The 12,679-nt window shown below is 47.7% G+C and overlaps 1 protein-coding gene across 1 annotated transcript in view; it reads left to right on the forward strand.

Annotated features, from left to right (window-relative positions):
- The first annotated feature begins 1,985 nt into the window (after positions 1 to 1,985).
- The window catches only part of SLC25A12 (solute carrier family 25 (aspartate/glutamate carrier), member 12), a 100,107-nt gene continuing 89,413 nt past the window's right edge, over positions 1,986 to 12,679 (forward strand). Inside the window, exons 1-2 of the mRNA XM_015407260.1 lie at positions 1,986 to 2,060; positions 5,440 to 5,493. Coding sequence (XP_015262746.1) covers positions 2,049 to 2,060; positions 5,440 to 5,493 — 66 coding nt within the window. The 5' untranslated portion in view covers positions 1,986 to 2,048. The remainder of the gene's footprint in view (positions 2,061 to 5,439; positions 5,494 to 12,679) is intronic.

Here is a 12,679-nt window from a genome sequence, read left to right on the forward strand (position 1 = left end):
CATATGTTCCCATGCCTCTCATTAAACCAGCAGTATGTTTCCGAACAGTGGCCAGTGTCTGAAGTTTACAAGGAGGGCATGAGGGCCACAGTCTTTCACTGTTGGCTGACTGCAGCATCTAATGATGCAGAAAGAGAATGACAATTGGGATGCATCGGTTCATTCCAAATGACAGGTAGACAGCACTGAAGCAAAATGGATTGTCTACTTGTAAGTTGATTTTGAGGGGCTTCCCCATCACCTTTCAAATGTCAGATCTTTATAAAAATCAAGAGGGATTACACACATGGTACCATACAAGAAAAGAGTCCAGTAGCACTTTTAAAGACTAAAGACAAATATATTGGAATGGTAGGTAAGGCTCCAACTGATAGACAGGGGCTGAACAGCAAATTAACATGTAAAATGTTGAACAATGTATTTGAAAAAGGTGTGCATGCACATGAAAGCTAATACCTTGAATAACACTTTGTTGGTCTTAAAGATGCCACTGGACTCTAAATTTGTTCTACTGCTTCAGACTAACATGACTGACCACCTGGATCTATCTTCATGGTACAACAAAGTCCCTGTTAGGGGATTTAAACATCACAATGCATAAGTACATGCATGCAACACCTTTAATTCTCTGATTTAATCACCATGCATGGAACCAGTCCCCTTTACTTTAATCTATTCCAGGGAGTCCTTTGGAAAATCAGTACATCCTACAGCCTTTCAGAATGAATTTATGTATCAGAATATTTGCTGTCTTCCTCCACTATGTGGACAGATACTGGTTCTGAAAATGGGGGGTTACTTTTATTTATACACTTTCACACACACTTATTAATGCACTTTCAATCCACTTTCAATGCACCTTGCACCAGGATTTTACTGTGTGAAATGGCAAAGTCCACTTGCAAGCGGTCACTGAAGTGGACTGAAACTGCAGTATTTAGCACCTGTGAAAGCGTGTATTTACTTCATTTTTACTTTGCTTTTCTCCCCAACAGGGACCCAAAGTGACTTACATCATTCTCCTTTGCTCTGTTTTACTCTAACAACAACCCGATGAGATAGGTGAGGTTGAGAGTGTATGACTGGTTCAAGGTCACCCAGCAAGCTTTTACGGCAGAGTGGGGATTCAAACCCGGACCTCCCAGCTTCTAGACCCACACTCTTAACCACTACCAGGCTAGTTCAGTCATAGCTGCCAGTCATAGCTGGAAGAACTTGTTGGATACTGTAGCTCTGCACGCAAGAGGATCTGGGAGGGAAAGGGTTCAGAGAATTCTCTCACTCAGGTACACCTGGCAGTTGGCCCCAGCCTCTCATTGGTTAGATGTTGAGCCTCCTTGGCCTTTGCTTTTCCTTCTGTTTCATCTTATATAAGACCTCTCTTCCCTCTCTCACCCTTGCAGCCGTCGCGAGTTAACCTGTTCACAAGAAGCTAAATGTACCTACATGAATGCGTCATGTAAGCCGTGGTTCTTGTTACCATTGGAGTCAGATAATCTTTGTAGTTTGTTTGAACAGGATTTCCCCCTTTAACCGGGAAAGGGGGAGGATCCGGGATACTGTGCTTCCAAGTCAAAACTGATTACTATTTTTTTTACATTTAACCCAACAGAACTTTAGATGGTTAAATCTAAGGGAAGGTGGGCACGGAGTGGCTTGGCAGTGTAGGCGAGTTTGATTCGCACCCCCGAGTCTCCCTCACCTCGATTTGAGACTTCCCACTCAACATTTCCTCTGTGTGAAATTCCTGCTTTTCCATACGACGGAGAAAGGGCGTCGTCGTTTTTGTTTGTTTGTTTGTTAGGCGCGCTCTCCCCGGGAGAAGGAGGCCTGCTTTCCTTCGCGCTTGCGGCTCATCGTCCCGGGGAACAACCTTCCGGCCGGGTCACGGCAGGACAAACTCCGAACTTGGCCGGGGCTGTTCATTAGCATAGGGCCGGGCTGGGCAGGCGTCGCGGCGTTGGCGGAGGCGGGCCCGGCTGGCGGGCATCGCTGCTGCAGGCTCCTCCTCCTCCTCCGTCTCCTCCATCCACTTCCCCGAACTCAGCATGGCGGTCAAGGTGACTCTCCTCCTCCTCTTCTATACGCTTGCTGCATAAGAAGCTGGGCGGTTGGACGGGTGGCCCTTGGCAGCGGCCGGGCAAAAGCGCTCTGCCAGTCGCCGGGCAGCTGCGCTCAATGTGGGGCAAGAGGCACGAGGGCTCTCGCTGCCGCGCCCGGGCAGGCTTCGACCCCGCCGTCGGCCCCGGGGGGGAGCGAGCGACAGGGGGAGGCGAGAGCTAGGAGGGGCCCGAGGGGTTCCCAGCTGCCTGGAGGGGGGAAATGCCCTGTAAATTGAATAAAGGCCTTAAGGGGATGTTATTTATCTCCCTGCCCTGAGAAGCTTCAGCTGCCCGTTTCCAAACATAAAGCCTGTCTTAAAAGGGCAGGACATCTTTCAGGCCTAAACACATGTCTGGGCTGTCTTAAATTCGGATTATCGTTCACCTTGAGTTGCCTGGCTGTGTTTATTGTTGGGGTGAAATGCGGGTTGCAGTCTGCATGCTAATAATTCTACCTGTACTCGCCTGTTGCAGCGGAACATAAGCAAAAGTCTGGTGGCGCCTTAAAGACTAACTCAGCCTTGCGCCTTGTTAGTTATCCCAGGTCCCGGTCACACGGGCAGGAAACTGCGGGGGGGAAGTGTGGCAGTTTGCCCCGGGGCAAACTAAGGCGCGGTTACCTGATCAGACCTCCCGTGGAGGTACTGTGGAGGTTCCGTGGGAAAGGAGAGGTGCCGATCGCAGAACAATCCCGCGCGCAAAAACGAAGTGCGCGGTGCGGCAAACTGGAAGGTTTTTTTTTGTTTCCACCATAATTGCGCATGCTCCGTTGTGTGCTTTTGCGCATCCACAAAGACTAGAAGAAAAAAAAAACTTTTTCACCAGGGAACATGGGCGGGCGCCGGATGCCACCGGAAACGCGATCAGACGCCCGCCCTTGCCCCGCGGTTTCCGGAAACTAGTACCTCGGAGGTACTAGTTTTTTGCCGCGTGGTTTCGGCAGGAAGCCTCGTTTGAGCCACGGGAGTGCTACACTTCCCAGATGTGCCGGTGAGATCACGCCTGGAAAACCCGCATGTCTTCCGTCTGACTCGCATGGCTAATGTTCCGTGTGACCGCAGCCCCAGACTGGTTAAAGCAGCAGTGGCCAAACCTGCTTAACATAAGAGCCACATAGAATAAATGTCAGATATTTGAGAGCCGCAATACATGAACAAATATTGCACACATGTTTTTATTGAAAAATGTGCAGATTTGCTTTTAATTAGCATCAAATGAGACTGCCAAAAATAAAAACAAAAGGGGTAATAACAGATATTTGTAATTATATTGATTTATTTGCTAATTATATTTATTTGTCTAAGAGAGAGAGAAAGAGAGAAAGAAAGAAAGAAAGAAAGAAAGAAAGAAACAAACAAAGAACGCAAATAGATGGGGGAGGGAGATGGAAGGAAGAGAGAGAGAGAAAGGAAGCAAGGAATGGAGAAAGAAAGAGGTGGAAAGAAAGCAAATAGATGGGGAGAGAGGAAGGAAGGGGGAAAGAGAGAGGTGGAAAGAAAGCAAATAGATGGGGGCGGGAGGAAGGGAGAGGTGAAAAGAAAGCAACTTTAAATGTGTTCTCCAATCCCCCCCCCTACGACAACCAGCTTGGCTTGGAGAAGGGATTTAAAGAGACAAATGCCTTCAAGCCAACCAGCGTGGGGGGGAGGGCTTTGAGAACGCATTTTAACTATCTCTGCTCCCCCCCCCCAAGCCTACCCAGGGAGGGGAAGACAGGCTGGGGAAGGGAAGATCAATCAGGGAGGCATGCCTCTCCTTAGCTTCCGCAGCCACCCTGCCAGAGCCGCACAATATGTGAAAGAGCCGCATGTGGCTCCTGAGCTGCAGTTTGGCCACCCGTGGGTTAAAGTGAAGTACCTGGTGTTGTGTGGGATCAGTAAGGGAAAGGGACTGCTGAATTCACTGAATGAAGACCAGACATCCCCATTCTGAATTTTACTTGGCATACATTAATGAGTTATTTGTGAAGACTCTTTAATTCACCAGTCATACTGGCAGAGATAGGGAGGAAGGCTCACCCTTTTGAACGGAGCAGTAATTCTGATCTACATTAGAGATTCGTAACTGATAACTCCGGAATAATGAACACAAGAGTGCCTCGATGTCCTCATAAGGCAAATACTCTCATTAGAAGTTTAAGCAGGGATGGGGGGGGCGCAAGGTGAATAGAAAAGGGGAAATTGAGGCCTAGACTGCCTTCAAGAGAAAATTTAAAAAATGGCAATTGATTGGTTGTTTCAGCACCTAATAGCTTCCTGTGTAGCACTTCCTGAGACTTGGGGAACAGGAAGGGTATCAATTTACATTCTGACGATGCAGATCTAGACAAAAATTAAGCTTGGGAGAGAGAAAGTTCGAAGTGGTCAATGATCCTTGGCTAGCAGCCGCCTGTGTTTCTTAGGGGGAGAATGCCTCCCGTTTTGGGGAGTCTATACAGAGATGAGCAAAGTGGTCACTTGGAAGAAAGATGCTCCCTTAATTGGGATAAAGTGGGCCCATTTCCTTGTGAAGGAAATATATTGTAGAGCAGCTCCTTGGCTGGGGTAGCCAACTCCAGGTTGTGAAATTCCTGGAGATTTGGGGATGGAACCTGGGGAGGGGAGGGATCTCAGCAGGGTGTAATGTCATACAGTCCACCCTCCGAGGCAGTGATTTTTCCCTAGAGAACTGATCTCTGCTGTCTGGAGATCAGTTGCAATTCCAGGAGATTGGGAGGCCCCCCCTGAAGGATGGCAGCCCCTAGCTCCTTCCTGTCCAGGGTTTGAGTGGAAGTCAGCACGACAAACAGTTGTGAGATAAGAGGCCTTTTGTGGGTTTGCAGAGTTGTAATCAATCTAGGAAAAATAAACTTGTACAGTAATTTACGGTATTGTATTGTGCATGTAGAACTGCAGTTGCCACTTGATCTTGTTTGTAAGGGCAGGGGGGGGGGAGGAGAGAGGTAGTTTATTTACAGAGGCCTACTTGAACTTACTGGCATCCACAATATGTCCTTACTCTTGTTTGTGGTTTACAGTGACTTCTTGGGCCCTGGACAAAAGTGCCTGCTGGATGGGACACTTTTAACTTCTGCTGCTTTGCCTTTGGCTTAAGGCCATGCTTCTCTTCCCCTGGCAATGGATTTGGTAGCTATCATGAGCACCTGTATTGTTTTATAGTTAAGCTTTACAAACATACCTCTGGAATTTGTTTTATCAGTTAGATAAGAGGCCTGGTGTTTATTACCCTTATCAGCAGGGATTATCCTCTCGGGTTTCCTGGCTTGGTAGATGGATAACTCATGTATGAAGCACCAACTGTCTCTCTCTCTCTCTTTTTTCTACCCTTGGCTTTGTAGGTTCAGACCACTAAAAGAGCAGATCCTAATGAACTACGGAACATTTTTTTGCAGGTAAGAAAACTGCTTGTTGTTGTTGATGATGATGGAGTTCCATATTTTCAGCTTTTTTGGTCACTTCCTATCATCGGGTGGCAAGCTGGAAAAACAGGCCATTTGTTTCTGCAAACTAATGTGACTAAAAAGAGCTTTAATTGTATTTAGTTAAACCAGGGTGCTGTTCTGTGCAGTCATTAGATGCCACAGCAATGTCATTATAGCTTCCCAATAGATGGATACCATTCAACTTGTAGTAGTATTTGGCTGAAGAAATTCTGGTGGATCCAAATCAATGCAGTATTTCCACATGTGGAATAATCTTTGCAAACGCATGAAAAAAAACCCTTCATGCTGACTTTTTGCACTGAGTTAAGCATGGTGCGTCTTGAGCCATTGCCCCCCCCCACACACACACACATAAGACATTGTGTGAGTAATTTCTGGGCACCATAAGATGTAAGGAGGGAAAACGCTGGTTGTTTCAGAAGATCTTGCACAAGGAGACATGTTCCAGCTGTGTTTGTATTTTCTGCTCATTCATTGCTGGATCCAGGCCATGGATTGCTAGATCACATGAGAGGGACCATACTCCTGCTTTCATTCTTGGGACTGGCAGTGCCGATATCGTGCTCTCTCGCACTCCCCTGTCCTCCTCTCCCGCTACCTAGCCATCTATACCTCCCCCCATCCACTTGCTCAGTTCCCAGTCTTCCCAGTTCTTGCCCACCCTTGCCTGACTGTTTTTGGGTAGTGCGTGCAGCTGGAAGTGTGGTTGGTGGGAGGGCTCACAACAAGCAGATGGGCAGCAGCAGTGGGCCCCGCCAGATGACCTGGGCCTTGTCAGCTGCCCCACCTCAGAGTCTGCTGGTGCTGGCCCTGCCTATCCCTTTTCTGCTTGTCTCTTTCTCTCTTCCTTGTCCTTTCCAACACAATTCCCAAACATCTGACCCTTTTCAGACTGCCTTTATATTCTGTTTTAGACACTGGTTGCTAATGGGTTTTTTTCTGTCATTTCAGACAGACCTGTTTTAGTAACTGGCTGCTAGTGGAATTTATTTACCTGTTCATACAAACCCGCTTGGGTCCAGTTAGTGAAGCGTGGTTGAGCCACTTTTGTGGGAAACGGCTTTTTTCCATTTTCAACTCCTTCGTTGTGCTTCTGAATCGCTGTGGTGTGCTGTTTAAAATGTCCATAGCGCTTCCTATAATGCTGCTTCCCCTCGCCCTTTTTGCCGCACGATCTTCCTTGGACTTTTAAAAACGTTCTAATATGAGTGCTCCAGTGCTGTAGCGGCACCACTGAGATGCATTGACTCCATTGAATGTTTTTAAAAGTCTGAGAAAGATTGCGTGGCGAAAAAGGGCGGAGGGAAAGCAGCACTGTTTGAAATGTCCGTAGCGCTTCAGAGATGACTCATTAACAGGAGGTAATTCACTATATGAAACTCCCATCCCAGTGGTGGTGCTTTAGGGGCTGAGCCCCCTGTCAATTTAGGGGGAGCCCCAGTGCCAGCCAGCTAGCGAGTCTCCGGCGAGCCTCAGTTTTGTGTAGTGGTTAGGAGCGCGGACTCTAATCTGGGAGGACCAGGTTTGATTCCCCACTCTTCCACATGCAGCTGCTCGTGTGACCTTGGATTAGTCATAATTTTTTTCAGAGCTGTTCTCTTAAGGGCAGTTCTCAAGAGAGGTCTCTCAGCCGCACCTACCTCACAGGGTGTCTGTTGTGGGGAGGGGAGGGGAAAGAGATTGTAAGCCACTCTGAGACTCCTTCAGGTAGTGAAGGGTGGGGGATAAATCCAATCTCCTCCTCCTTCTTCTTCCAGTGAGCCAGCTCTCAGAGAGTTCTTGGAGAGCTGACTCGCTGGCTGACTGCCGGGCGACTCACTACCTCACTCTCTGAGTGCGCTGGCGTTTGTCGCAGCTACTGTGTCTCAGTGAGACAGGGGTGCAGGCTGTGTCTCTGTCAGGAGGGCAACAATGGCAGGCATCATGTTGAGCCCGGCTGCATGGAAGAGGGACGATCTCCCTTTGTTGTGAGCCACCCTGAGCCTGCTTCCAGGAAGGGCGGGATATAAATCGAAGTACTAAATAAATAATCCAGAGGGGAAGGTCCTTGTGGCTTTCAACGGTGGTCTTAGGAAAGGGATTCTCCTGCTTGGAATGTTTCGCCTGACTGCAAGATTTCTTTCCAGGGAGGGGAGGGGCATGTCTTTTTGCCAATCTTATTGATCCTAGCAGGGACTCACCTTTAAAACACTGGAGGATTGGGGGAAGGAGGAGCTTTGGTCTTCCCTCTTGCAGTATTTTCACCACCAGAGATTGTATGGGGTGTGTGTGTTTGCCCCATATACTGGCTTCAAGCACCCTGAGATGGACTTGTGGTGCCAGAGGAAGGGGTAAACAGCACTACTTCCAGTGGCAAAAATACTATGGGAAGGAAGCCAGGGTTAGGAGCTACTCTCTCTGTTGATGTAATTAAATTAAGAAGAAGAAGAAGAGAAGAAGAGATTGGATTTATATCCCGCCCTTCACTCGGAGTCTCAGAGCGGCTTACAAACTCCTTTCCCTTCCCCTCCCCACAACAGACACCCTGTGAGGTGGGTGGGGCTGAGAGAACTCTGACACAAACTGCTCTTTTTCAAGGACAGCTGTGCCAGAGCTTGTGACTGACCCAAGGTCACATCAGCAGGTGCAAGTGGAGGAGTGGGGAATCAAACCCGGTTCTCCCAGATTAGAGTTCGCACACTTAACCACTACACCAAATTAAATTAGCAACCCCCCACCCCGATGCCCCAGAGCTCCCTCCTGAAAAAATTCCTGCCTACGGCTCTGGGTTATATGCTTACAAAAATAATTATAAAATCAATATAAATAAACTAGGCAACACTGGCTGTTACAAAAAAGTCAACACTGCAGCATTTTTCAAAGAAAAAAAGGATTGAGCTTTGCCTTTGATGGGGCTTTGGAGGCAGGCAAGAAGTTCACCTTGTTAGCCACCAAGCTAAGAAAAGGGCTTGAATGACACTGAACCTGGTAGCAACTTGAAAAGCCACATGTGAACGGGTGCCAACCAATGCTCCCTCTAAGCTGTGGAGTCTTGTGAGCAAAAATTCTACTTTGTGAGCTACTGGCATTAAATTTGTGAACGAGTGTTTTGGCCGCTGCGTGAATTAGTTTGCTCTGGAGCCATCCTTCCTGAGCTAAGTTAAAAATGTGTGAGGTGGAGGCTAAAAAACTGTGAGCTAGCTCACACCAACTCAGCTTAGAGGGGACACTGGTGCCAACAGAGGGCATTCCCATGACCCTACATCTCCTATGATGAAAGTCCTGTTTGCTTGGTGTTTGAGTGGCAGCCATGCTCAATTTCATGTTGGAAGTGCCGATTAGACTAGATCTTCTACCTGCCTCTCTGGTTTATATATTTGGTGCAGATGGAGCGGTCACCATAGGCACTATTTTGTAGATTCAGGAGAATGTAGGAGGGCACAGGGCTTCTTTTTTACACCAGGAAACACACAACAGAAATCACTTAGAGGGCCGCACTGCTGTAGTAACAGTGCAAAAGCAACATTGCTGCTTTGCATTTTCCTTTTAATCCGTTCTCTGTTGTAACTTCTTTTCACTTCTCTGTGTATGCCTTACAGTATGGTGAGTGTGCACACGTACACAACACCACGATTACGGGGTCCCTTTTCACCTTTCAGTTTTTGTTAGTTTCTGTACCACCACCACCCTGCAGTATTTATCTTCTTTCTCACCGAGCTCCACGGTGACCGGACACTTCCCAGAATACTCCCCAGCAACTCACAATTCACACATTGAGGAAATCCCCGGCGCTGGTAGACCGTGCAGTGTGGATCCTGCTGGCTAGGGAAATCAGTCACCAGTTTCAGGCATGTCTCTGAATTCAGGGAGAGGAGAAGAAGCTCCTTTGGCTAAAGGAGCTTCCGCAAAGTGGAAAGGACATTTGGAATTCCACTGGAAATACTTGGGGAGAGCGATGCAGACAGCCTGCGGGCCTACCATTGTGCCGGCCTGCCTTGCTTGTTCTGTCTTGCGCTTCTCCTAACTACCTCTCCTCCTGCTTTAAGGCAGGCTGCCTCCCAGGTATTTCTCTGTACATATCATCATCCCCATTTACTGTACTTGTGAACCTTGAAGAGACTACGGGATCTGTTGAAAGTGTACCCAGGACTGGGTTACAAGCCAAGCACCCTACGCAGGGTGCTGACAGATGGACCTTTGTTGCAGCATTGTCACATGCACACACCCACACACACAGCTGCTTTATGCTGAATCAGACCATTGGTCCATCAAGGTCAGTATTGTCTACTCAGACTGGCAGTGGCTGTCCAGGGTCTCAGGTAGAGGTCTTTCACATCACCTGCTACTTGGATCCTTTAATGGGAGATGCCAGGGATCAAACCTGGGGCCTTCTGCATGCCAAACACATGCTGTACCACTGACCTGTGGCCCCTTCCACTCTATTTGAACATGATGGAGTTGGCACTTCTCCTCCATTGACCCTTGGCTTCATAGCAGTCCCCTCTATCTCTTGTTGTCCGTCCAGCCATCTTCCTTCCCTTCCTTCCTCTGGCTGTAATTGGACATTGACTTGGTTATCTCTGGAAAGGTCTACCACATCCTGGTGGTTAGGGAATGGTGGTTTTCAAAGATAGTCATCTTCAGTTACAGCCAGGGAGGGGACAAGAAGGGCTGAGAGCAGGCTGATGCAAAGTCTTGCTCTGGGCCCAAGTGGTGGCGGGCGGCACAGATGGGATCCCCCCCCGCCCATTCTTGATGCAATGGCCAGCTTGGACTCGAATTTATTTGTTATGAGGGCTGGATCTGACATAAATGGGACTTCTTTCCTTCCCTCTGTTGCAATGCACCTTGCCAGGCACAGCCAAATGGTTTGACCCAGAGGTGTCGAACTCATTTGTTATGAAGGCCGGATTTGACATAAATGAGACCTTGTGTGTCATAAAATGTAATGCCTGGTAGCAGAGATATAAACTTTATAAAGGACACAAACACAAAGATTTTTTTTTACTTAAAATAAAAACATGCTTAAAACATTAGCTCTGTAAGCTGCAAACCTACTTTTGATTTATTGACATTCACCACAGAGATCTCATGCTCAGAGTTCTGAGTCTAAGACCCAGGTTAAAACTTGAAATGGCTGAGTGATTAAGAGAGGTTGCGGTCACACGCGTGAGGGAAGCGGGGCTATTTACCCTGGATGAAATTGACCCGGAGTTGCGTGATCACACAGTTCTTTGAAGCTGCGGGCATAGCCCGCCACTGCGTGAGTCAGGTTTTTTATTTTGCCATTTGTTTTCGATTCGTTTAAACGGAGGATCAATGAATCGCATTTCCACACTGAGGGCTTCCTATAGCAGTATGCAATGACGTGCATACTGAGAAGGGGGGAAGAACAACGGCATGGAGTCGGGATGGCCTGATCAGACTATCCCGACGTCATGAGAGCGTGCTGGAGCGATCACACAGGGGAAAGTCCTTCTGTGGCCCGTAGCAACCAGTTTGCTACTGGACTTTCCCCAGTGTCTTTTTACTCCGCTTCTGCGGTGGAGCAAAAAGGGTTGCTGACGGGTGCGGGATGCTGGGCAGATGTTTGCATCTGATCACGCCCCTTAAATCCGCCCGGCTTTCATGCCTATGGTGTGGCTAATTGCGCGTGTGATCGCATCCCACAGTCTGGCGAAGCAAGCTGTGATGCAGCAGCAGCAGAACTGGAAGCAGGAGATGGCCAGTTCCACTGCGGGCCTGATGGAAGCCCTCCGGGGGCCTGATCCAGCCCCCGGGCCGCATGTTTGACACCCTTGGTTTGACCTGTACCTTAGTGTAGCTTTTGATCCATCACCTGGTCCTGATTGTTTTCTTTCATAAGATGTTCGTAGTACCATCATTATATGGTGCCCCTATCATTGAGAATGTAAGCCTGAAAGACCGGGTTAACATTTTTGCATTTACTAGTATGTTGATACTCTTTTGTGTTAATTTTGGGACAAGTTTTATGTTACTGGAAGACCCCACTCTGCCCTGCCCCGTCCTTGCTTTCTTCAGTTTGTAGCAGAGATTATTTGAAAAGTAACAAATGCAAAAGAGAGAACCCAGACAGAAACTAAATTTAGTATTAATCCTGTTGTCACTACTTTGTGTCATAATGGTTGTGTAATGGAGAGTCTTCTCTTTTGTGTCTAATCGTATGTTCAGTTTCTTTTGTAATTAGTTAGTAAGCATAATTGGGTAACTTGAAACAGATTTAGAAGTTTTAGATGTGTTGATCAGTTCGTAAGGCGGTCCTTCAGGTATGCTAGTCCCAAAACACGTACGTCTTTAAAGGTCTAACACCAGCACCTTGAACTAGATTAGAAGTGTAGATGGGCCAGGACTGGAGTGATATGGTCTCTGTGACCCACTCCAGGCAACATCCTGACTGCAAGATTTTGCACCAGTTGAAATTTCTGAACATTTTCTAAGGGCAGCCCACGTAGAGTGCGTTGCAGTAATCTAACCTAGATGTAACCAGGGCATGCACCACAGTGGCCACATCTTTCCTGACCAGGAAAGTCTGCAACTGACACACTAGTCAGAGTTCGTAAAATGCACTCTTGGCCAATGTTCCCTCTAAGCTGTGGAGTCTTGTGAGCAAAAATTCTACTTTGTGAGCTACTGGTATTAACATTGTGAGCGAGCGATCTGGCTACTGCAGAAATCAGAGCAAACTGAGTTTGCTCTGGAGCCATCCTTCCTGAGCGGAGACAAAAATGTATGAGCTGGAGGCTAAAAAACTGTGAGCTGGCTCACGCTAACTCAGCTTAGAGGGAACACTGCTCTTGGCCACAGCTGCCAGCTGCTTCTCCATCTGTAGATCTAGATTTGTAGCACACTCCTACGCACAGTTAATCCTGTTGACCTCTGCGGATCTAGAATGGTATAGTTCTGTCTAGGGTTGCACATGTGGTTGGTTGCCCTGATATATTTGTGTTTTGTTCATAGAGTCATTTTTCGTGGCCCAGTATAGCAGGTGCAGTAGTAATCGGTTGCAAGATGCCTCTTTAAAATACATGGCACCTTGGACTGAAATATTGTTACTATAGCAGCAGGTTTAACGGGTCAGGTCTCTTGTGCTCTTTTAATTATGCAGTGCTGTGATGCGTAAAGGGTGTGCATTCCT

Source organism: Gekko japonicus, unplaced genomic scaffold (assembly GCF_001447785.1).
Source record: "Gekko japonicus isolate JY-2015 unplaced genomic scaffold, Gekko_japonicus_V1.1 scaffold66, whole genome shotgun sequence".
NCBI classification, from domain to species: Eukaryota; Metazoa; Chordata; class Lepidosauria; order Squamata; family Gekkonidae; genus Gekko; species Gekko japonicus.